The sequence below is a fragment of the Tasmannia lanceolata genome, unplaced genomic scaffold, assembly GCF_043159265.1.
Source record: "Tasmannia lanceolata isolate RefF3 unplaced genomic scaffold, GAP_Taslan_0.1 ptg000006l, whole genome shotgun sequence".
Taxonomy (NCBI): Eukaryota; Viridiplantae; Streptophyta; class Magnoliopsida; order Canellales; family Winteraceae; genus Tasmannia; species Tasmannia lanceolata.
Genome location: NW_027518683.1, coordinates 1,222,216 through 1,248,630, shown reverse-complemented (window position 1 = coordinate 1,248,630; position 26,415 = coordinate 1,222,216). Strand labels below are relative to the sequence as shown.

The window sequence follows — 26,415 nt, the reverse complement described above, 5'->3', positions numbered from 1 at the left end:
CAAAAGAAAATCACAGGTGCGGCCGTGGCTTTTGTATGGCTGCCACGTTATTCATAGCAAGCTCATGAGTGGCAACATATTTCGGTGCACAGAAGAAAAGTTTTCCTTTCCCACTTGCAGCAGGGACAAACTACAGAATGTCATAAAACAAAGGGTATGAAAACCCCAGTTAGGCGCAGAGTATAGTAAAAATTAAGAATCAAATGAGAAAATTAGGAATCACAATTCCCTTGAAAAGACATTTTTTCCTTGTTACATTTGCCCTTGTTCAATATTTCTGCTGCTGATCCTAAACTTCAGCAGGTAGGGTAGGAAATTTTTTAACATCATCAAACACTTGTAAGAATCTACAGACTATATCTTACTAGTTTTTTCACAAATTGGATGTGGAAGGAATAAAGAATCCCAGTCATTCTTTCTCTGAATGTATCTAATTCATTTCTAGGTGAAGTGTGAAAAAAAGAGAGAGCTACCCTGAAATATGCAGTAAAAATGCAATCTATTCCCATTGCGTCTGGAAAACTACTCCAAACCTTTCATGAAGCCATATAATTGGACCCAGTATATGGCCTAAATGAGAGGTAGAACTACCCCTTTTCTATTGGCAGGGGATTATACCAATCTTACTGAAAATAACAGATGCAGAGTCACTCTTTTGAAGGGGAACATTAAAAGCTTCTACCCCCTTTGTGCTGAGAATTACAAAGGCCCTCTAATAAATTTCTTCATATATATATATATGAACCAAATATATTTACTAAACTGACATTTTTAAGCTTGATTTATGGTTACCTTGAGGATGAAATACCGTCTCAGGAGTGTAAGGGCGGCCTGCGGCCGTCAACGTGCAGATGACCATCACTAAGAGGAGAACAAGAAGAGAAACCAATGCACTCTTCCTCATCTTCTTCAATGTTTGTTCACAGATGAAACTTCCCTTCACTCTACCACCATATTTATACTGAAACGATCTACTTGTTGTATTATTATTTATTCAAAAAGTTTCAACCCCATGTCGGCCAAGGGTCACCATGCATCGATAAGTTGAGTATCTCCCTACAGTGTTAGAAATCATTGGCCTCGCTGGAGCTCTGATCTTATGTAGGTGGTAAGTCTTCTAATGTCCCTTTTTTCTTTACGAGTACATGCCCAAAAAAGACTAGAAATGAGAGCTTAGTCGTCCCAGTTAAATCTTGCATCTACCCAAATGACCAAAATAACTTTCATTTGTGGTACTTCTTGAAAGTATTGTGAAGTTTTAGTTAGATGACATTTCTTTGAAAATTTAACCCGGAAAGAAGGTTATTATTTTGATTTTTCATCAATTCTTTATTTTGAAAGTGTTCTCCTTTTCTTTATTTTGTCATTGCCCATGTGATTGCACTGCAACTTGTGCCGTACACAACCAAAAGAAAGGTCTACATTAGTGGAATACAGAGGCGTGCTCGATCCATTCTCTCCATTGGAATCTGTTGGCAATATCAGGTAGTGTAGGTAATTTATAATTGACATATCAAAAGAAAAGGGATTTGCTAGGCAATTTTGCAGAGAGTCATTTGGTGGCTGAATTTTGCATGAGAGAACAGCCTCACAGGCTCACTTTTCAGCAGATTTTGTCTCATTCTTTTAATTCATCTGAGTTGGCTGATCTCTAATGCAAAAGTCAGCCCACAAAATTGCCTAGCAAATCCCTAAAAGAAAGGGATTTGGTGTTGTGGGTCCAGCCCATGTAGGCCCCCCACCCAAACCAGGAATTCTATTAAAATAGGAAACAAGAGAGGTTTCCGATAAAAGAAAAAGAAACAGTGACGTGTGGGTAGACCTGGCAAACGGGTGGGTCGGGCCGGGTCAACCCGTGGGTGATGCGGGTGGGTGTGGGTCACACGGGTCGGGTGAGGAAATGACCCGCATTTTTGCGGGTCAGAATTTAGGTGACCCAGGCGGCCCGCGGGTGGGCTGGGTCAACCCACGGGTCACCCGCAAATTCAAACAATTGCTTATTTTGGGAAATGTTATCACTGGATTTTGATGAGGGCAGTATGGCCGGCACCGTGGGATGATCCAAACCGTCCATTAGATGGCCCACAGGCTAAATAGGTGTTGCCCCAAAAATCATTTCAATTGGTTGATCCTAACCCTCCGATCTATAGAGGGTTAGGATCAAGTGATCAACCCTCTAACATTCAAATCGGAGGGTTGGGATCAACCTATGGTGCTAGCCATAACCTATTCAGGAATCAAACCCTTGAAAAATAGATTAGCATGACAAAATCACTATCCTTGGCATTAGAAAAAAAAGCCATCTAACTAGATTACCATATAAAAATCACCACCCTTAAAAAAGCGGGTGCCCCCGGGTTGACCCGACCCGACCCGTGTTTTTGCGGGTTGGGTCACCCGCGGGTTAGTTTTTATGGGTCACTGAAACTCAGACCCGTGCCCGCAAATTTGCGAGTGGGTCGGGTCGACCCGCGGGCACGGGTCGCGTTTGCCAAGTCTATCCTCACTCATGCCCTCTTAATTCTCCCTCTTCCAATCTCCCTACGCCCCTCTCTCAACACTTGGTAAGCAAATATTCCATGAAACAAAAATTCATGGTTGCAAACATGGCCTAAATCTGAAATCGGTGATCGCAATGCATTACCTGCATTGTGTACGGCCCGTGGAGTGTATCTCTAGTTTTTTAAAAAAGGTGCAGCAGGGCCTACATTAATGGATGAGAATAGAATTTCAGCAGGGCCTACAAAAAATCATGAATTCATGAAAGTTTCAGCAGGGCCTACAAAAATTCATGAATTCTATTTTGAATTTCAAAAAAAGGGGAAACCGTGGAAGAGAATAGAAAAAGGAGAAAAATAAAGAGGGAGAAAAAGAAAGGGAAGTGACGAAGAAGAAAAAGAAAACAAGGGTTTTTCTTGAGTGCTCTTTTGAGGGTTTTGTGTGAGATCAAAATCAAGGTTGTGGAGCGTTCTTATTGGAGATTTTCACCGCGCCGTTAGATCTTTTCATTGCACCGGGATTTTGCGAGTATTTGGGTTTCTTCTACTTGAAGATCGAAGTAGGTAATTTTTGGTGAGAAAGTGGGTTTTGTTGTTCACAACGAGGTAACCTTTTATCTTTTTTATTTCTTGTATTGGTTCATGTTTCGGGGTGAAAACTTGAGAGAAAGAAGCGTTGTATTACTTATTTGATTAGTGGATATTTCGTCGGATTTGCCCCGTGATTTTTCTCTCTTCGTTGGAGGGTTTTCCACGTAAATCTTTTGTGTTCTCTTGTGTGATTGCTCTCTTGTTGATTTGATTGTTAGTTTCTTTTATCCACATATTTATTTGCTTCGTAATTAAAGTGAGTTTTCTTCGGCGAAAAAGCCAACATTTGGACACATGCACCTGAGTTGGATGATCATGACCAAGATATCGTTGATCCAATACGAAGTGGATCTGTTGACAGCCCTACAAGCAAACCCCTTATTATCTCTAACCATTTGATCATAGAACTTAAATGTGGATGGGTGCCCAATTTTATTTTAAGTGTCCCCCTTGCATGTAATATATTGGATAAAATGTACAAAAATAAAGCAAGGTTCCATGCCATGCTAATGTCACGTGGTTAGCCAGGATAGGCTTATCAGATCTTCTAAAATTAAGGCTTCAGACAGAAAATAAAATGAATGATTTTGAATATATGCTCCTGAAAGAGTGGAGTTCTCTGTTTCTAACATATACTTGTGGAAACTCCCCTCAATTTTGCGGATAGGCATTTACCGGCTGATTTTTATTATGAACGCTGGTAAATCTCCGCTCAATTGCCCTGCAGAAATCGTTTTATACTGCCGGTTTTCTTGGTCCACCTGTAAAATTTGCTTTTGTCGTAGTGTTGCCTCCTGAGCTTCTTTCATAGGAGTGCAACTTGGGTCGGGCTCAACCCCAGCCTGATAGGCTCAACCGATTTTGGCTCAGGTTGGGTTGGTATTTCCCCAGGTTGGAAAAAACCAAGCCAATTTAATTCCGGGTTGGGTTAGGGTTGAGGATCTTTGTCAACCCAACTTGACCCAAATTTTATTGTGATTTCTTAGGATTATCTTTGCTTTTCCTTCTTTTTTTTTTCTTTTATGTTTGGCGCAAGGTTAACACAATCCAACACAACTCAACCCGGACCTGATTTGGAAAAAAACAAGTTAGACGTGTTGTTTAGGGTTAGGAGATTTGGAGGCAGGTTAGGTTAGGGTTGACCAACCTTGCCCTGAGGAGGCTCGGGAAGGGTCAGGTAAGGGTTGAGGGAATGCTATCTCCAAATGACACGACATTTAATTCCTGTGCATTTTGTTTTGATGAAAACTCTTTTCCCAGGAAATTTCATATAATTTGGGGAATTCTTTTAATTCATCTGAGGTGCCTGCTCTTACACGCAACAGCCCAACCGGGAAAACGCCTTCTGCTATGGTCCCTAGCAAATCCCTTGTAAATATTTTGAAAATAATCATGATGCAAAAATAAACATAGATATGAAGGGTGCTTTTGGAACATTAATGCCCTTCATTCGGATCTAGTACACTTCATATCGGATTTTATGGTCAAGTGCTCGGTCGCGATCTAAAATAATTTCAGACCATTGGATAATGATCCAATGGTCATGTTCGGATCTTGCTTCAGTGCCCAAATCCAGCCCATTAATATTTCATCAGACCGTTAGGTCCATTGACATGCCTATTCAAGGCAAACATTGCCGAATTTTCAAATTCTATGATTTATATAAAAGGAGGAATTTGTCCCACTAATTAGATGATTAAAACCAGTAAAACCATATCCTTAATCTATAAAAACGAAGAGTGAAAATCAGGATTAATTATGTGACAAAACAACCTTAAATCTTACATGATAAAGCAAGGGTCACCCTCAGCCAGTTGGAGTACATAATGAACCTGATTAATACACATAATATTGCGGCACACCCCGGTTTGGTAAGCTCTCACCCCTGCCTAATTTTCTCCTCAGTTGTCCCTACACTGATTAGCTACGCGAAACCCATCGTCTTTCCGAGTGATCTCGTCAATACAACCGAATGATGCTTAATTAACTTTATAACTTTGATTTATATACAAAATAGCGGTTTGGCCCACTGATTCAATGATTGAAACCATAAATCTGCGAGGCCTAACAATAGACCATATCCTTAATTTATAACAACAAAGAGAGAAAATCAGGATTATGTGCCATCAACAACCTTAAATCTTTTCATGCTCCATCTCACATGATAGAGCAAGGTCATGGTTGGGTTCAAGAACCTGATACTGATACACATAAGATGGTGGCACTCCTGTTTGGTAAGCCCACACCGCTGCTGTTTCAACCTCTTTCTTCTTCTGTTCTTTCTTCTCCTCAGCTGGCCCTACACTGATTTTAGGGAAGAACCATTCTGGTTTTCTAAGGGGCCGCTTTTGGGTATGTGGATTTTAGAATCTTGGATTTCCTTAAAATCGTAGATGGGAGTTTAGAAATCTCAAGAGGATTTCTTACTTAAATTCCAAGATTCTAAAGAGAAGCGAAACAGACAGTCTCCTTCTTCTCTTGTCTCCCATCTAGGATTTCAAGGAAATCCAAGATTCTAAAATTCGTGTATCCAAACTGCCCCTAAAGCTTAGATTGATTTCAATCGGCAGCAAACCGAAAGTGGACCGTGAGCAACTAATAGAAATGGCTTCCAATAATATTTATGTTTCCGCATACTCATTATGTTTTTGTTAGGGTGTTTTAAAGTGTCTATACACCTACATATGGCATCAGAGCGTCGCTTCCCATGAGGAAAAAACTAAAGGGCACGTTTAGCTACCATGAATTTTCTTTCATGATAAATTGGCGGCTCCAAGTGGAGATGAGGGTGAAGTGGCTAAAAACCAGGAAACAAAAAACAGGAAACTAGTTTCTCCTGTGATGAGAAGAGGTAAAAAAACCAGGGAAAAAAAGACTCTAGTCAAAATTGGATCGTCTTTTTCCTGATTTTCAACCACTTTTCAGGCTCCTTCCTCCACTGCTCTAACCCTCTCACCACTTGGATACACGAATTTATCATGAAAAAAAATTCTTGAGGTGAGAGCTCTGCATAGTTTCTGGCCTGTCTCAACATATGATATATGGCAAGGATGTGGAGAGGTTTGTAGTAGTAGTAGGGAGTTGAGGCCAGTCATCATTCAGGGTTGGGAGCCTCCTAGTAGAGGATACCTGAGATCATAAACAGTGCAAGAGAACTACATGAGGTATGTAACTTTAGGGAGTTGAGCCTCCTACTAGAGGCCCTTCTGTTTTTTACACATAAGAATATAATTGGTGAAAGAGAATTTTGGGGTCAATTTCATCCATAGTGTGCCCATTAGATGAATGATTAAATCTAATAGGCAGTGTTTTCCTTAATTTTTTTTTTCCAAATGGGAATCCGTTTTGGAAGTGTTTTCCTTAAATTTTACACATGGTTTCCTTAGTTTAAGCCTTTAAGGTGCATTGGAAAAGAAATTTTACTATGTTCTAATAATAAAATCTCAAAACATTAGTAAGTCTTAACCAATGAGTAAAATGATTGTAAAATCTCTTTTCCAACGCCAACTCGAGTTACCCAAACCCATAAAAAAAGTACAGATCTTTTCACTAACAGGCGGTCAAAATTCTAGATCGCGTGGGTCCCGTGTTGAATAATAGATCCTGTGAATGCATCTTCCCATTAAAACCACACATTTTTCCGTTGAGCAGCGGGACCCAGCTACAAATTAAATTTCTAAGTCTTCCCGTGTATAAGTCTTCTCCAATCCTCTCACTCCGTGTTCTTTTAAATAACATTAGATCTCACTCCGTGTTCGTAGACCTATGACCCGGAGACTTTTTTGGGACCACTCGGTGACAACTTATGTGGTCGGTGACATGGTGAGTGAGACGAGTCACACGGGCTTGGTCAGTGAGACGAGTCACACGGGCTTGGTGGTGAGACATGGCTGGGCCGGTTAGCGAAACCCATTGTTTAATCCGCTCTCATAGCTTAGATGAAAGAGCAAAATTTTAATTAATTGATCATCAAAGCAATCTGATTAATGTATTTTAAAATGAAGATGGATTTTTCACACCCCGTAGGATTATGCGCCCCACTTTTAAAGTGAATTGTGGCAGACTTTAACGTTTTTTGATGTCAAATCACTAAAAGGAGGGCTCATAATCCTACGCGTGTGTGGGAAGATGTGCAAATTTTAAGAAATAAAATGCAGTCACAGAGAGTCATTTTCCCATGATAAAATTAGGCTAATGATATTTGCAATACCATGTTTAGATAAATATAGTTGTCTTTTACTGTGTAAAGAGTGTAAACCTTCTTTGGTATTCTTGAAGAAGAAAAACACTATTGGAATAAACAAGGGAGAGAATAATTTAAAAAAAAAAATGTTTAAGAGACTCTGTTTCAAGAACATAATAGCTGCACTCTATATTTTATTCATGTTTTGCTTTCAATATATACATCGTAGTTGTGGTGTGAATCAGTAACCACAAAGGAAACCTACTAAACCAATAGAACTTTTAAACCAATCAAAACACTTCCTAAAAGCTATCTATATAACAAAACCAAATAAAACTAAAGACTCTATTTAAGTCGGTGGTGATAACGTTTGAAAATAATGTTCATAATTCTCCCCCTCAACACTGACTCGCCAAACTATTCAAACCCGTTATGAATCAACCCCGTCGGCCCGACCCCTCCAACCCGGTGCACGAATCAGTGATGAGCGTTAACTCTTCACAAGCCACGCTAAGTTCCTTCCGAAACTTCACAAACTTCTTGTAGTTCAACCCTTCGAAAGTATCATGAAACCTCGGTTTCTCACCGTACCACGTTCTCGAAGCCTCCTTCCACAACTTCCACACGTATTACGGATTCTTAGTACTCTCGAACCCCCTGGATTGCTCTAAGAAAATTTCTCGATCCAATTCACCATGCACGGATGCATTCTTTACTTCCGTCCGCCATAACTTCCACCCTTTACAAGCAGCAAGGGCAATGAGCACACGTACCGTAGTGATTTTGGTTATTGGACTAAACGTCTCATCAAAGTCAAGCCCATACTTCTGAGAGAATCCACGAGCAACAAGTCTCGCCTTGAACCTTTCAACCAAACTATCCGCTTTGGTCTTTACCTTGTACACCCACTTACATGAAATAGGTGGCACTTCGGCTGGCAGTGGAACTAGATCCCACGATTCATTCTTCTTCAAGATAGTGATCTCCTCGCCCATAGCGATTTGCCACTCCTTGATGTCTTTTGCCTCTTCAAAAGAAGTTGGCTCCTCCACCTTACGATTTTCTGAGACATTACAATCTATCGTAAGCGGCTCCTCCACCTCACGATCTTCTGAGACATTAAACTCTTCTGTAAGTGTCTCTTGATCACAAACCAAATTTGTTTCATCCTCATGACTCTTCACAATAGGATATTCTGCAACATTCAGTGTAAAACAAACCTCCCCCTCAAAGTCATATTCCGTAGCAGTCTCTCCCACTACCACATCACATGCAAAAGAAGCTTGCATGTCCCATTCACCATTGTTATCCTCCTCCTTGTCATTGGATTCGACGATAAAATTCCCATCATCGGTCTGAATCCTAGCTCGACCATTTCTTCTAATATGACAAGGCTTGCCAGAACGATAACAATAAAAGTCATGTTTTTCTTGTGATTTTCATTGTTATTAGCCCGATCATCTCTCTTATAGCCATCCTTTGGCTTCTTATTTTCCTGCCAGTTTCGCTTGCTATTCACCACAAGCGCTTCCTCACTTTTTTTCACAGACAATCCGGCCATCTGCTTTGCCAACATCTCTTGATTAATCAAGAGATTCTCCAACTCCAGAAGAGATGGTTGCGTTGACCAACCATGTATAGCGGTGATAAATCCGCTAAACTCGGGCCTCAAGCTGCAAATAATCATTCTCCGCATAGGGCTTTCACTAATCTTAGACTCCTCGTCTAATTGAAATATCTCATTACACAAGTTTTTAGCTTTCATAAAATAATCAGAAACAGATAAATTACCTTGTGTTAATGAGCCGATCTCGTTCTCCAAGAACTGCAACCGTGCATCGTTCGCCCGTGAAAAGAGAGTGCCTCCTACGCTTCTTTCGGAGTTTTCGCATCTCTAATATGCTCAATCAACTCCTTCTGTATTGACGCCTTTAATACGTACAACGCTTTTCCGGCACAGATCTTCCACTTCCGTAGCGTATCCGCTCCCTCTTCTAGTACCTTGGTGTCGTTGCCATTCACTATCTCCCATAGATCCTGGCCTTGAAGATACGATTCCAAGCACGACTTCGAATAGATGTAATTGGTATTGTTGTGCTTTTCAATCCCCGCTAGCATACCAACACTTTCCGCCATCTCTTCTTCCAACCTCGATATCACCTCGAAGCAACCAAAGAACAAACCAGTATTCCCACTTCAATATCCCCTCGAAGCAACTCCAAGAACAAACCGGTATTCCCACTTCGATATCCCCTCGAAGCAACTCCAAGAACAAACCGGTATTTCGATCAAACACCTGCTCTGATACCACTTGTAAACCTTCTTAGGTATTCTTGAAGAAGAAACACACTATTAAAATAAACAAGGGAGAGAAGAATTAAAAAAAAAAACGTTAAAGAGACTATTTCAAGAACGTAATAGCTGCACTCTAAATTTTATTCATGTTTAGCTTTCAATATATACATCGCATTTGTGGTGTGAATCGGTAACCACAAAGGAAAACCTACTAAACCAATAGAACTTTTAAACGAATCAAAACACTTCCTAAAAGCTATCTATATAACAAAACCAAATAAAACAAGCACTCTATTTGAGTCGGTGGTAATAACATTTGAAAATAACGTTCACAAAGAGCTGTCAAAGGCCATCACAATTTCCAAATAAGCACTCCCGAGCAAATTAAGATTCAAAAGACAAGGTGAGTTAGTGCAATTATGAAAACATAGCAGTTCCAATATCAATAGCATAAGATTATTATAACCACCTTGATTTGCATTCTCCCTAGGGAGAACTGCTAGGAAGGGGTTGAGACTGGCTCAATTGGTAAAAGACTATGTTCTTTAATAAGGAGGTGGGAGGTTCACTACTTCACTCCCAGCTTACCTATAAAAAATAACTGTCAGAAACGCAAGAACAGTTGATTAAGACACCTGTACAAGAAGATAAGAAAGAGACCATTTTCATTTTTTAAGCAAATAATTAAAATACCCCTCCCTCTTTACTAAATTTCCACCATTTCAATAAATTTGGTAATTTTTGGTGGCCGGATGTGACCTAATATGGCGAGAGTCTTGGTCTGCAAGAGGCTCTAAAACGTATACTAAGGTTCAGTTTTTAGAAACATTTGTTTGAAAATTCAACCCTTAAACAAGTGCATTTTAGTTATTAGGTGATGATTTTCCCCATATACAACCCTAAAATCATCACCAACTGCAGAATTTCACACTATGCCTCAAGCTGGTGAAAGTTTCTTTTTTTTGATAGGTAAGCTGGTGAAAGCTGTCGTATATATGATGTTTATTTGAATAAAAAGATAGTTAAAAGATTTCTTGTTACCTTGATAAACATAATAAGAAATAGCTTGCGACTTGGTTGTTTGTTTTTTAGGGTGAGTTCTGGAGATAATGCATGGATGGCTTCACTCACTTTTTTTGGAAGACAAGTGGTTGTATAAGAAAAAGTTGATGTAATACATGAATGGATGGCTACACATTTTTTGATTTACTTAAATTTTTTTTTTTTTTTGTAATACACAAATTGGGATGTAATACATGGAGCACATTTAATGAAAACAACATCCATTTCTTTTGCTATTTCTATCATGAGTAGAATTATAATGCCATTAGAAGAGTTGCTATAGGCAGGGGGTTTTGTAGCAGAAGGGGTTTATCAACTCTCTGGAAGGGGATTAGTAACTCTCAAAAGTAGGGTTACCAATTTTCGAATGGGCTTATCAAGTGCTTGAAAATTGACAGAGGGTACTGGAGTTTTGGAAGAGGGTTTTTAAGTTTCTAGGATTGGGGTTATCTAGTATAAAAAATGGGGTCACCAATTTCCGAATAGGGTGATCAAGTCCCTAAAAATTGGCCAAGGGTACTAGAGTTTTGGAAGGAGGTTTTCAAGTCTCTGGGATTGGGGTTATCTAGTATAAAAATGGGGTTACCAATTTCTGAATGGGCTTATCAAGTCCTTGAAAATTGGCCGAGGGTACTTGAGTTTTGGAAGGGGGTTTTCAAGTCTCTAGGATTGGGGTTATCAAGTATCAAAATGGGGTTACCAATTTCCGAATGGGCTCATCAAGTCCTTGAAAATTGGCCGAGGGTACTAGAGTTTTGGAAGGGGGTTTTCAAGTATTTGGGATTGGGGTTATCTAGTATCAAAATGGGGTTACCAATTTACGAATGGGCTTATCAAGTTCCTTAAAATTGCCCGAGGGTACTGAAGTTTTGGAAGGGGGTTTTCAAGTCTCTGTGGTTGGAGTTATCCAGGATCAAAATGGGGTTACCAAATTCCGAATGGGCTTATCAAGTCCCTTATGAACACTTTTTTACTTCTTGTTTTTTTTCACTCGTTTATTTTCACTTTTTTTTTCTACCGTACGATTCATCTTCCTCATCCTCCATTGAAAGGGAGAAGGAGAAATGCAAAACCCTAAAACAAATGAAAAACAAAACCTAGATATTGAAAGATAGATGGGAATGAACTCACGTTTCAAAATTTTGAGTTTTCTCACCTCCTATGGTGGCTAAATGATGAAGAAGATGGTAATGTAAAAAAAAAACAAAGTTGAAAATAAAAAGTAAAAAAAAAAGAGGGAAAGAAGAGAGAAGAGGGAAAAGTGGAAAAGCAAAACGTGTTGCTTAAGAAAATGGCATTTTCGTCCAGCTTTTAATGACAAGACCTCTTTTGTCCTTCGTTGATAATTTCTGAAAAGCATGGGTCCTGTTGATAATTCCACCTAATTTTTGTCCCCCATTGGTAATTGATCCAATAAAAAATTACTAACAAAATATAAAAATTATATGAACCAAATATTTAAAAAATACTTTTTATTAAAAGATCCAACATTTACTTATAAGAAAATCACTACCAGCTGAAATGCCTGTGTTGACCTTGACTAGTGCATTGACCAGTGATTGAGAAGAAGAAATTATTTTAGAAACCAAACTATGAGATTTTTTTTATTGGACTTTTGAGATTTAATAATGTTGGGACACGATAGAATTTATGAATTTTTAAAATTGGAAAAATACCCCATCGTTTAGAAGTTAAGATTTTGACCCGACCCTTTTTTTTTTTTTTGAATTTTGTACTAGAATTGAAAAATTGACCTTTTATCCTTTTAGATTTGGGTCTTGAAACTTTTTTTAATAGATTCAAATGGGGGTTATTCCCTTATTTACATGTAAATCTTACGTACTTAAATGACTTTATATGTAAATACTAAGAAGAGTAAGAGAAGAGGACTAGCAGGAGACAAGGAGAGTAGATAGGAAATGTGCTTCCCATAGAGTGGGATACACGTTTCCCATAGAGTGGGAATCGAATTTCTTATAGAGTGGGAATCGTGTTCCCACGTTTCCGAAATGGGATTCCCAAAAATTGGGGAATCGAGAAGATTCTCGTTTCCGAATCGATTTTTGGGGAATCTGAGTAGAGATTCCTGCTTCCTTGGTCCCAATAATGTAGACTTGGAATTATCCAATCCCACTTCTTATATCATTTCATGGTCAATTTTTTTTTCGGTTACATATTAGTAAAATGCAAAATCCTTTTTTATTTCATCCTTTTCTTTTAAGATAAATATATGAATTGTTTCTCTCCTATTTTACATAAGGTGGTTCAGGAGCTATTGACATGAGAAGTAACTGAAAATACTCCTATTAGTGGCTATACAAATCAGCGTCACTATAAAATGTTCAGAGATTAGTTATCTTTGACCTTCTAAAATAAAACCCATCCCTAAATATGGTTTTTGGGGCTTCAGAGATTAGTCATCTTTTCTGCAAGTTCTTGAATATTTTTTGTCAGTTGTCTGCTGGGTGGTTTGATTAGGTTGCCCTGTAACTCTTTATTTCCTTTCTATTGGACCATCATAGCTAATGAAAGCCAATTTTTAGAGCAAATCCCATCCATTCATTGGTTTTCTTAAATCTTAACTCATTAGGGAGTCCAATGTCCTAGAGGTTTTTCCATCTGAAACGTTACAAGTTGTTTTCATAAGGTTTTTGTTGGCTAAATTTTTGCTTGATTGGCATCATTTCTACTGTATGTTGACAAGGAATAATGTGCAGGTTTAGGTTGGGATCAGAAGACTTTGTAAGTGGAGGAGAGTTATTTGGCAGTGATTGGTTCTCTGATAGTATTTAGAAAGTTGACCAGTGATTATGGGAGCCAAACTCTCCAAGACACATAGTCACAAGCATTGTTCGTTTGTTGATGATGGGCGTTCATCATCGTGGGGTAATTCACCTCAACCTTCTTACTTTGGGAACCCTGTAGTGCCCGACATACGCCGACTTCAAAGTAGGTACTCAAGGATTGCTGACAACTACAACTCACTTGAGCAGGTATTAAAACTCATTCCTATCTGTTTTGCACAGATATAAATTCTTTGTGAATGTTACTTTTCAAAGCATTTCATCTCATGCCTATCTGTTTTAGATAGCTATAAATTCTTTGTGGACATTACGTTTCTATCCATTTCATAAATCTTGTACTCACTCAGTCATGTCTGTACTCACCCTGGTTTAAAATTACGGTTTTGGTACCGGTTTCGGACCCCTGAAATTTCAAAATTTCGGTCGAAATCCGGTACAACAAAGAAAAGACTATTTTATTCAACATTAAATTTTGGTCAAAATTTCGGTGAAATATTAAATTAATTTAAAAAAAACAGGTTTTTTGGGTGAAATTTCGGAAATTTCGAAATTCCGAAATTTCGACCGAAATTAAATACCGTTTCGGGTTTTCGTCATTTCGGTGTCGGTTGATTTCGGTCTGAAATTTTGGATTTCGGTCTGAAATTTTGGATTTCGGTCGAAATTTAAAACCATGGTACTCACCACAAACAGATGAATAGAGGGATTTCTAGATGACCATCCTATCAAGTCAGTTCTGCATCATTTGGAATGATAATCTGTACTTCAGGCATTACTTTTGTATATTTCCGTTACTTGTACTCTTCAAGATTCTATGAACTTTAACTTTGTTCGCTTTGGGAGGAGTTGTGTTGGTTATGTCTATTATGATATCATCCAAACCAAATATTAAAAAGAAGGAATTTTTATGAAAATTTACCGAATTTTCGGGAACACAAGGAAATTTGTAAAGATAAGCAAACTGTAGGTTCGTATTGTGGGCCCAAATTACAATCATATTTTCCCAATTACTGTAAAACTGTTGTAGCCCCAAAGAGATCCAACCCTGGAATTGTGAACAACTCCAACGTTTTATTGTAAATTCTCTCAGAAAGGTGAGATACAATAGGATCGTACCCAATGTCTAGCTAATAATTTTTCCAGGGCTGGAGCAACATAGGAGTCCTGAGCCCCAATGCATTTATATTCCCCAGAAATATTTCCTTCTTCCAAGAGTTGTATGACACAATGTGGGTTTGAAATCATTCACTGATCGATCTGAGTGGGTCAGTTGGTCATGTCTTCCTAAATTAACCTAGGTTTAATTTCCTTCTTATACATTTTACGATTCTAGACTGCTATATTCTTTTGTTTCCGCTTCATTGTGTTGATGCAACTCTAGTTGATCAGGCTCAAGAAATAATTCATAAAACCCAAAATGCAAGAAACACTTGAAAAATAGTTGGGTGAAGCCTCAAAGCACCAGAACTTTAGTTCATAGCCCGAAGGTGATGGATTCAATGCATATGAACAGTCGTGGTGGCCTTCCACCGATAATCTGGAAAACATATCAAACCCAAAATATTGTGTGGTTGCAAACTCTTAGATCTCAGGTTCTGCAGTCTAAAAGAAGGTTATGTGTGTATAATACTACAATGTATGTAACATTGCTAACTCTCTCAGCTTCCAAGGGAAAATGATAAGAGACCTTATAAACTCATTACAAGTGCATATAATTTGTTGAATAGACCGAATAAGGGTTCCATAGCCCTTGGTGCAACCACAACAGAAAACATCAGAGATTGGTCAGATATGGCAATACTGGTGAAAGTTTGGGTTATTAAACACTTTGACCATATGTATATCTACTAGATCAGGAAGTGTCAAACCATAGGAAATTGTGATTTTGTAGGTAAGCTGGGATGAACCCATAATCTCATGCTTGCGACAGAAAAGCATCTTCCAACTGAGATTCGGGGTATAAGTGTAGGAAATAACGTTATCTTCAAATAGTTTCCCGCCTTTTTTTTCATCCAAGCAGTCATACTGTAAATTTGGTATTGTTTTCGAGGTACTGGAGCAAGATTTAGAAAAGAATACAAAAAAAAAGTTGCTATCCATTTTTAACTAATGTTGTCATTAGATATACATCGGCAAACTGATCAACTATCGTATAGACATCTCATCCTTCTGACACAGGAAACCATTTGAAGGAAAATGAACTGTCTTTCCAACATAAGTTTACCCTGTGATTGGAATTTTGTCTGAAAGGATGTAATTTCATATCCTCATCATATAACTGCATAACAGAGTATATCCACTTGGTAATTCCACTGACCACAACCTCGACCTAATATTTATATATTGTTCCCTTGTACCGTTTGGTATTGTCTATACTCATGTTTCACATGAGCTGCGTATCCAGAAATCAAGCCTAAACTAGAAAAATCATATCCATCTCAGCACATTTGGATTATCATGTGGCCTGTAGATTGTCATGTTATTGATGAGCTGCTTACTGTTACAATGATTGGCATGCCAGCTGGCTTCAAGTTATTGGAAAAAAAAAAGAATCCTTCTTTTAGGAATGCAGACAGAAACATCTCCTTGTGATCGAAGTTGAGTCAAAGTTAATAATTATTATGGATGTGGAAGTGGTGATGGGTATGGTAATAAACTTTACTAGTTACTGAATATGTTTATCATATTGGCAAAAGATGTCATACTACTCTGGTTATTTTGAGTACTGGTACTAGTATCACATCTTTTTGCTAGTACTAGTATCAAATATGGAGTAAAACATAGAAATGGAAATAAAGGTGATGCTGGCTGTGGTGATAAACTTTGTTAGTTACCATAAATAAGTTTATCACATCGGCAGAAGATCTTATACTACTCTCTGGTTATCCTCTTTGCTATATTTCTAAATTTTTAGTGATCCTGACGCCTTATGCAGAAATTTGACATAATCAAAGTCTTCATTTTGAAGGTTGATCTAATCTCTTTTAGCCATATAGAATCCACATTTGTTTAGCATGGATTTTCAGTATGTATGTATATTGTGTGAGTACATATGTATGCATCCATATATATGACTATTTTCATTGTTTTCCTTGTATCCTAGGTAACGGAGGCTCTTGCACGCGCTGGTCTTGAATCTTCTAATCTCATTGTTGGTATTGATTTCACAAAGAGCAATGAGTGGACAGGTGCAGTCACAAATCTTGGATTGATAGTCTCTTTGTTCTTAATGTCTAATTGCATAATCACACTAAATAATTCCTTTAACTAAAAAGAATTGAATCCATGGATAATTTTATTTCTTTGCTCGAGTGACAAAATATTTCATCAGTGAGAAAGTTTAACTCACCACAGAGCACGACTTGGTGATATCTAGTTTTCTGCTTCTTAAGAATGACCGAGGCTAGACAATCATTTTCAGTGTAAATAAAGATGGATCATAAGGGACCTTATGATCTTCTCGTTGCATGCTGGAGCACACTTTTACTTTATGGATGAACGTCGGCCAAGAATGTACTTGCTATAGTTTTCTAGAGAACAAATAGAGGAATAAATAGGTACTTAAGATGGCCGTTATGCTGCCTGATCATCAGATACCAACCTTACTTTTCCAGGCTATGGATCTGTGAGGGGCTGAAACCTCATTATTTTGCATTTTTTGCTCATTTTACTGGACGTTATTGTTTGTTCCTAAAATACAGTAGTCACCTGCCCACTTATTGTAACCTTCGGGTTATTACAGTTTTATCAAGGATGTGGTTGACTTGAGGATGGTTTTAGTCTGTTGGTGATGATATATTAGATACTTTATTTTTGTGCCGCTTTGCTCATATTGTTCCTCAAAGGCATTTAAAATTAGTTTACCTTGTTATTAGGTGCAAGATCTTTCAACCGTCAGTGTTTGCATCACATTGGTGATATCCATTATTGGAAGGACCCTTTCAGCTTTTGACAAGGATAACCTAATCCCTTGTTTTGGATTTGGGGATGGTTAGTAATAAATACCTGGTTCACATGATCTATTTTATTGATCTCATTTAACATGTCTACTTTTGGAAGAATATTGGAAACTTCTAAAGCTAACTATGGAATGCATCATCTTCAATTTCTCGATCTTGCAGCATCAACCCACGACAGAGAAGTTTTCAGTTTTTATCCAGATGAGAGATTGTGCAATGGTTTTGAGGAAGCACTGATGCGGTATAGAGAACTAGTTCCACATCTTAAGCTAGCGGGTTGGTATAATCATTCTAGTACTTAGATTTTGTTTGCATTTTCCATGCATCCTGGCCCATAATTGATTGTTCTCCTCTGTGGCAGGACCAACATCCTTTGCTCCAATAATTGAAACAGCTGTTCGCATTGTGGAGGACAGTGGTGGTCAATATCATGTTCTTCTGATAATTGCAGATGGACAGGTCAGTCATTATTGTGAAGTTACAATTTTCCAAGGCTCACCTTTCGTTCATTTCCTTTTTGTGGACGCAGACTAGGCCTATTCAAATAGATTCCAGTCGTAGTAAAAAATCTCCAATTTTATTCAATATCGTGAGAATAATGTGATATTTTGATAAAAAGATTAGTTTTTTTTTTTTTTTTGAAATGGGGAATTTGTTTTGCGGTGACCAACCGAAAGTGCATACTCAGGGTGACGCCTGCATCGTCCACACTCTAGCTACTTTGGAGAGCACAAGGTTAGGCACAAGCTGATCGTAGAAAGATTTGACAGTAAAAGCCCCACTAGAGTCCCGTACCCACACCCTTTTGTCCACCCCTGATTGCTTAATATAGAACCATCTCTATTTGGTTTGCAAACCATTACCCAATGAACAAGATGATACCTCCTTTTCTCCTCGTCATTCCAAAGAAAATTTCTTTGGAGCCGCTCCTATATGTTGACAATGCACACCACTCAAGAGAAATTATATTATTAAAATATTTTTATTTTCCATGTTTTTCCCAATATAAAATCTTCCTAAATTTTCCCTTGCTGAGAAGTCCTCGAGATCGATATTTGTGACTGAGTATGATCCAATGCATTTTTTTGGCTGATTCATATTTGTTTGGGTTCCTTCAAAAGAATTTTAGATTTCTTTGCTATCTAGTGTCTTGTTGTTGAGGTTCAGGTTCTTTTGGTACGGAACTCCTTTATACTTTTTAAATTTGTTTCTAAGATAACAATCAAGCTGATACTCTTTATGTTACCATGACAAAGGTGACACGAAGCATCGACACGGGGCCTGGCCATTTTAGTCCCCAAGAGCAAGATACCATTAATACGATAGTCAAAGCAAGGTAGCCATTCCATGATACAGATTTTGATGGTCTTTGAATTGTCTGCACCTCTTGGATTTCTGATAAATACTTCCTCTTTTGTAGTGAATATCCTTTGTCAATTGTTTTGGTTGGTGTTGGTGATGGGCCCTGGGACATGATGCGGCAATTTGATGACAATATACCAGCTCGGGCATTTGATAATTTCCAGGTTTTAAACCTTAACATGGAAAACATATGAAACTAAGTTCTGTTTAGATGGCATTCATAATTCAAATTAAAATTATTTTTGCTCCATACAGTTTGTGAATTTTACGGAGATCATGGCTAGAAATATTCCCACTGTCAAGAAGGAGACCGCATTCGGTTTAGCAGCATTGATGGAAATACCATCACAATACAAAGCAACATTAGAGCTACAACTGTTGGGGTATTACCATGGGATTTTATCAGTTATTTATGGCTTAAGATTGAAATTGTTTTTCATCTGGTGAGCTAAGATTTCCTATATTTTCCTTTTGCAGCCGCCAGAGGGGGACTCTCCCTCAAGGAAGGGTTTATCTCCCTCCACCGACCAGGAATTATGATTCAGCAAATGCCAGTTCGAGATACTCGCAATCAGGCAGCTTTGGACGTGGTTCTGGCCTTTATAGTGATGCCTCTGCTCCTCCATCGGAAAATATTTCTTACAATTACCCTCCACCTGAAAATCCTCAATGCAATCATCAGGTATATTATATACCTGGAAGGAAATTTCAGATTTTGAACCTTTTTGGTGCTTTTAAGTCTTATTGATGCATGGCACCAAATTACTTGGAGATTAGGAGTCTCATATTCAAAGGAGCTCATTGCAGAGTCTATGACAAAATATCCGTCCATGTTTTAGAATTTTTTAACTCTTGATTCAATGTTCTGAGTTTGTGTTTTAGGAATGATCTGGGGAGGGAAGAACATTTTGCTAATGTTTTGATTTTTTGAGCTCACTTGACAACTTCTCAAGACACACATGCCTCGTTCATTTTTCTTAATTTGTTATTAGTTAATACTATACCAAAATATAAAGCTTATAGATCATAAGTACACTAGAGATGGGAGTTCTAACCAAAAAAATTGTCTTATTGTGTATGGGTATGAGTAATTCTACACATCTCGACTTGTTTGTGTATGTATTGTATGTAGTATTAAACAGGTGTTTAATCTATGATTTGCTAAGGTGATGACTCATTATTAAACAGACATGTCCGCTGTGCCTCTGGAGTGCCAAGGACCTCGCATTTGGATGTGGGCATCAGGTAGAGAGACATAATTTACTTCCCTCTCTTCCAGTCTTCTGTTCAGGTACACAACGACTTAACATCTCCATTTTCAGACATGCTTTGATTGCGGGAGAGATCTGAAGGTTTGCCCCATTTGTCGATGCCATATAAGCACGAGGATACGACTGTATTAACGCCATGAAGCCCAAGAGAAGCCAATGTTGCCCCTCTCTAATGGCACGCTCGGGTTCAGGGTATCCATAGGTCTATCTCATGAAGAACAAGTACCTTCTCTGGTGTCTTCTGTGATTCATTTTTTATTATTATTTCTAGTTGAGTAGAATGTCTGGGCCCTCTGACGTACATGAGAATTTACTTTAGACGTACATGTTTATCAATAGAATTTACGCGATAGCGTGGGGATCCCTAGTCTCCGTCTGAAGGGTTGATCATGTTTCTTGCTTTTAAGTAAGATTTAGACGTACATGTCCTCATTGTTTTGTAAGCCTGTTTGGGCCTTGTTCTTTGGATTTTTCTAATAAAATCATCACGTCCGTCCCGGGACCTCAGTGCAAAATTCCGGGCTAAAAAAAAAGACAATAGAATTTTCATTTATAAGCACTGTTAATGAAGCGAAGTTATGCATGTTTTGTTGGAGGCTTAGTTCTGAATTTGTGATTGAAATTACACTCGGTTGTTTAAGATGAACAAACCGGATTCAATTTCCATATCTTTCCTTATCTTAATCTTGTAAAAGCCTTTGTTTGAAGGAACCTATGTTACATGTATTCTTCTCTGAATGGGTGAAATAGACACGTCTCGGATTCCAATACTTCATACTTCAAGATTCACGGCGACCCTTCTAGGTCTTTTTACTTGTTTTTTTTTCTGAATACTACTACGAACTTTACAATTACCACATGATTTGAGTTTTATCCGTCCTAATAATAAGTTTATTATATGAAAATAAAACTTCATTTTTACTTAACTTATTAAAAATTTCAATATATTACTTGTTATAATTAAAATTTGAAAATTTATTAGAACTATTTTGGTGAATCGATGAATCTTTCTTTTTTAGGTTTACCGAATCGGACACTCAATACCCGTGTCAGATTCCGACACTTCTATACAGATGCAACATATAGGAAGGAACTCAATGGAATAAACACTGAACTGATAATACATGAGTCCATTATCTTCAACTGACTGACATGGCAAACTACATCATCAAACAACCACTTATTACAGAGGTTCTATCCCCATAAACAAGGATGCACAACATCCTTATTCCATTACATTTTGACAAAAGAAAATCACAGGTGCGGCCGTGGCTTTTGTATGGCTGCCACCTTATTCATAGCAAGCTCATGAGTGGCAACATATTTCGGTGCACAGAAGAAAAGTTTTCCTTTCCCACTTGCAGCAGGGACAAACTACAGAATGTCATAAAACAAAGGGTATGAAAACCCCAGTTAGGCGCAGAGTATAGTAAAAATTAAGAATCAAATGAGAAAATTAGGAATCACAATTCCCTTGAAAAGACATTTTTTCCTTGTTAAATTTGCCCTTGTTCAATATTTCTGCTGCTGATCCTAAACTTCAGCAGGTAGGGTAGGAAAATTTTTAACATCATCAAACACTAGTAAGAATCTACAGACTATATCTTACTAGTTTTTTCACAAATTGGATGTGGAAGGAATAAAGAATCCCAGTCATTCTTTCTCTGAATGTATCTAATTCATTTCTAGGTGAAGTGTGAAAAAAAGAGACCTACCCTGAAATATTCAGTAAAAATGCAATCTATTCCCATTGCGTCTGGAAAACCACTCCAAACCTTTCATGAAGCCATATAATTGGACCCAGTATATGGCCTAAATGAGAGGTAGAACTACCCCTTTTCTATTGGCAGGGGATTATACCAATCTTACTGAAAATAACAGATGCAGAGTCACTCTTTTGAAGGGGAACATTAAAAGCTTCTACCCCTTCTGTGCTGAGAATTAAAAGGCCCTCTAATAAATTTCTTCATATATATGAACCACATATATTTACTAAACTGACATTTTTAAGCTTGATTTATGGTTACCTTGAGGATGAAATACCGTCTCAGGAGTGTAAGGGCGGCCTGCGGCCGTCAACGTGCAGATGACCATCACTAAGAGGAGAACAAGAAGAGAAACAAATGCACTCTTCCTCATCTTCTTCAATGTTTGTTCACAGGTGAAACTTCCCTTCACTCTACCACCATATTTATACTGAAACGATCTACTTGTTGTATTATTATTTATTCAAAAAGTTTCAACCCCATGTCGGCCACGGGCCACCATGCATCGATAAGTTGAGTATATCCCTACAGTGTTAGAAATCATTGGCCTCGCTGGAGCTCTGATCTTATGTAGGTGTAAGTCTTCTAATGTGCCTTTTTTCTTTACGAGTACATGCCCAAAAAAGACTAGAAATGAGGGCTTAGTCGTCCCAGTTAAATCTTGCATCTCTACACAAATGACCAAAATAACTTTCATTTGTGGTACTTCTTGAAAGTATTGTGAAGCTTTAGTTAGATGACATTTATTTGAAATTTTAACCCTGAAAGAAGGTTATTATTTTGATTTTTCATCAATTCTTTATTTTCAAAATGTGTTCTCCTTTTCTTTATTTTGTCATTGCCCATGTGATTGCACTGCAACTTGTGCCGTACACAACCAAAAGAAAGGTCTACATTAGTGGAATTCAGAGGCGTGTTCGATCCATTCTCTCTAGTGGAATCTGTTGGCAATATCAGGTAGTGTAGGTAATTTATAATTGACATATCAAAAGAAAAGGGATTTGCTAGGCAATTTTGCAGAGAGTCATTTGGTGGCTGAATTTTGCACGAGAGAACAGCCTCACAGGCTCACTTTTCAGCAGATTTTGTCTCATTCATTTAATTCATCTGAGTTGGCTGATCTCTCATGCAAAAGTCAGCCCACAAAATTGTCTAGCAAATCCCTAAAAGAAAGGGATTTGGTGTTGTGGGTCCAGCCCATGTAGGCCCCCACACCCAAACCACGAATTCTATTAAAATAGGAAACAAGAGAGGTTTCCGATTGAGAAACCATGTCCGTGAAAACGCAAAAAAAGGGGAAACCGTGGAAGAGAATAGAAAAAGGAGAAAATAAAGAAGAAAAAGAAAACAAGGGTTTTTCTTGGGTGCTCTTTTGAGGGTTTTGTGTGAGATCAAAATCAAGGTTGTGGAGCGTTCTTATTGGAGATTTTCACCGCGCCGTTAGATCCTTTCGTTGCACTGAGATTTTGCGAGTATTTGGGTTTCTTCTACTTGAAGATCGAAGTGGGTAATTTTTGGTGAGAAAGTGGGTTTTGTTGTTCGCAACGAGTTAACCTTTTATCTCTCTTTTTTCTTGTATTGGCTCAAGTTACGGGTGAAAACTTGAGAGAAAGAGACGTTGTATTACTTATTTGATTAGGGGATATTTCGTCGGATTCGCCCCGTGGTTTTCCCTCTACGTTGGAGGGTTTTCCAAGTAAATCTTTTGTGTTCTCTTGTGTGATTGCTCTCTTGTTGATTTGATTGTTAGTTTCTTTTATCCACATATTTATTTGCTTCGTAATTAAAGTGGGTTTTCTTCGGCGAAAAAGCCAACATTTGGACACATGCACCTGAGTTGGATGATCATGACCAAGATATTGTTGATCCAATACAGAGTGGATCTGTTGACAGCCCTACAAGCAATCCCCTTATTATCTCTAACCATTTGATCATAGAACTTAAATGCGGATGGGTGCCCAATTTTATTTTAAGTGTCCCCCTTGCATGTAATATATTGGATAAAATGTACAAAAATACAGCAAGGTTCCATGCCATGCTGATGTCACGTGGTTGGCCGGGATAGGCTTATCAGATCTTCTAAAATTAAGGCTTCAGACAGAAAATAAAATGAATGATTTTGAATATATGCTCCTGAAAGATTGGATTTCTCTCTTTCTAACATATACTTGTTGAAACTCCCCTCAATTTTGCGGACAGGCATTTACCGGCTGATTTTTATTATGACCGCTGGTAAATCTCCGCTCAATTGCCCCGCAGAAATCGTTTTATACTGCCGGTTTTCTTGGTCCACCTGTGAAATCTGCTTTTGTCGTGGTGTTGCCTCCTGAGCTTCTTTCATAGGAGTGCAACTTGGGTCGGGCTCAACCCCAGCCTGATGGGCTCAAGCTATTTTGGCTCAGGTTGGGTTGGTATTTCCCCTGGTTGGAAAAAACCAAGCCAATTTAATTCTGGTTTGGGTTAGGGTTGAGGATCTTTGTCAACCCAACTTGACGCAAATTTTATTGTGATTTCTTAGGATTATCTTTTCTTTTCCTTTTTTTTTTTTCTTTTATGTTTGGCCCAAGGTTAACACAACCCAACACGACTCAACCCGACCTGATTTGGAAAAAAACAAGTGAGACGTGTTGGGTTAGGGTTAGGAGATTTGGAGGCAGGTTAGGTTAGGGTTGACCAACCTTGCCCTGAGGAGGCTCGGGAAGGGTCAGGTAAGGGTTGAGGGAATGCTATCTCCAAATGACACGACATTTAATTCCTGTGCATTTTGTTTTGATGAAAACTCTTTTCCCAGGAAATTTCATATAATTTGGGGAATTCTTTTAATTCATCTGAGGTGCCTGCTCTTACACGCAACAGCCCAACCGCAAAAACGCCTTCTGCTATGGTCCCTAGCAAATCCCTTGTAAATATTTTGAAAATAATCATGATGCAAAAATAAACATAGATATGAAGGGTGCTTTTGGAACATTAATGCCCTTCATTCGGATCTAGTACACTCCATATCGGATTTTATGCTTAAGTGCTCGGTCGCGATCTAAAATAATTTCAGACCATTGGATAATGATCCAATGGTCATGTTCGGATCTTGCTTCAGTGCCCAAATCCAGCCCATTAATATTCCATAGACCGTTAGGTCCATTGACATGCCTATTCAAGGCAAACATTGCCGAATTTTCAAATTCTATGATTTTTATAAAAGGAGGAATTTGTCCCACTAATTAGATGATTAAAACCAGTAAAACCATATCCTTAATCTATAAAAACGAAGAGTGAAAATCAGGATTAATTATGTGACAAAACAACCTTAAATCTTACATGATAGAGCAAGGGTCACCCTCAGCCAGTTAGAGTACATGATGAACCTGATTAATACACATAATATTGCGGCACACCCCGGTTTGGTAAGCTCTCACCCCTGCCTAAATTTTCTCCTCAGTTGTCCCTACACTGATTAGCTACGCGAAACCCATCTTCTTTCCGAGTGATCTCGTCAATACAACCGAATGATGCTTAATTAACTTTATAATTTTGATTTATATACAAAATAGCGGTTTGGCCCACTGATTCAATGATTGAAACCATAAATCTGCAAGGCCTAACAATAGACCATATCCTTAATTTATAACAACAAAGAGAGAAAATCAGGATTATGTGCCATCAACAACCTTAAATCTTTTCATGCTCCATCTCACATGATAGAGCAAGGGTCATGGTTGGGTTCAAGAACCTGATACTGATACACATAAGATGGTGCCACTCCTGTTTGGTAAGCCCACACCGCTGCTGTTTCAACCTCCTTCTTCTTCTGTTCTTTCTTCTCCTCAGCTGGCCCTACACTGATGTTAGGGAAGAACCATTCTGGTTTTCTAAGGGGCCGCGTTTGGGTATGTGGATTTTAGAATCTTGGATTTCCTTAAAATCGTAGATGGGAGTTTAGAAATCTCAAGAGGATTTCTTACTTAAATTCCAAGATTCTAAAGAGAAGCGAAACAGACAGTCTCCTTCTTCTCTTGTCTCCCATCTAGGATTTTAAGGAAATCCAAGATTCTAAAATTCGTGTATCCAAATTGCCCCTAAAGCTTAGATTGATTTCAATCGGCAGCAAACCGAAAGTGGACCGTGAGCAACTAATATAAATGGCTTCCAATAAGATTTATGTCTCCGCATACTCATTATGTTTTTGTTAGGATGTTTTAAAGTGTCTATACACCTACATATGGCATCAGAGCGTCGCTTCCCATGAGGAAAAAACTAAAGGGCATGTTTAGCTATCATGAATTTTCTTTCATGATAAATTGGCGGCTCCAAGTGGAGATGAGTGTGAAGTGGCAAAAAACCAGGAAACAAAAAACAGGAAACTAGTTTCTCCTGTGATGAGAAGAGGTAAAAAACCAGGGAAAAAAAAAACTCTAGTCAAAATTGGATCGTCTTTTTCCTGATTTTCAACCACTTTTCAGGCTCCTTCCTCCACTGCTCTAACCCTCTCACCACTTGGATACACGAATTTATCATGAAAAAAAAAATCTTGAGGTGAGAGCTCTGCATAGTTTCTGGCCTGTCTCAACATATGATATATGGCAAGGATGTGGGGAGGTTTGTAGTAGTAGGGAGTTGAGGCCGGTCA

At 38.3% G+C, this 26,415-nt stretch overlaps 1 protein-coding gene, 1 long non-coding RNA gene and 1 pseudogene across 3 annotated transcripts in view; 2 read left to right on the top strand and 1 right to left on the bottom strand.

Moving 5' to 3' along the window:
- The window catches only part of LOC143879840 (E3 ubiquitin-protein ligase RGLG5-like), a 31,953-nt pseudogene extending 12,311 nt beyond the window's left edge, over positions 1-19,642 (top strand). The window contains exons 2-11 of the transcript XR_013251405.1: positions 13,347-13,622; positions 16,537-16,621; positions 17,309-17,423; positions 17,555-17,668; positions 17,754-17,851; positions 18,649-18,728; positions 18,813-18,918; positions 19,010-19,137; positions 19,232-19,436; positions 19,637-19,642. The product of XR_013251405.1 is annotated as an E3 ubiquitin-protein ligase RGLG5-like (transcript). The remainder of the gene's footprint in view (positions 1-13,346; positions 13,623-16,536; positions 16,622-17,308; positions 17,424-17,554; positions 17,669-17,753; positions 17,852-18,648; positions 18,729-18,812; positions 18,919-19,009; positions 19,138-19,231; positions 19,437-19,636) is intronic.
- LOC143879185 (E3 ubiquitin-protein ligase RGLG2-like) overlaps positions 1-20,203 on the top strand; it is a 33,022-nt gene extending 12,819 nt beyond the window's left edge. The window contains exon 12 of the mRNA XM_077381407.1: positions 20,077-20,203. Coding sequence (XP_077237522.1) covers positions 20,077-20,157 — 81 coding nt within the window. The 3' untranslated portion in view covers positions 20,158-20,203. The remainder of the gene's footprint in view (positions 1-20,076) is intronic.
- A 903-nt stretch (positions 20,204-21,106) lies between these two features.
- On the bottom strand, positions 21,107-22,347 carry LOC143878187 (uncharacterized). Its single transcript, XR_013250892.1, has 2 exons — positions 22,053-22,347; positions 21,107-21,399 (listed from the first exon to the last, which is right to left on the bottom strand). It is a non-coding gene; the product is annotated as an uncharacterized LOC143878187 (long non-coding RNA).
- Positions 22,348-26,415: the final 4,068 nt, after the last annotated feature.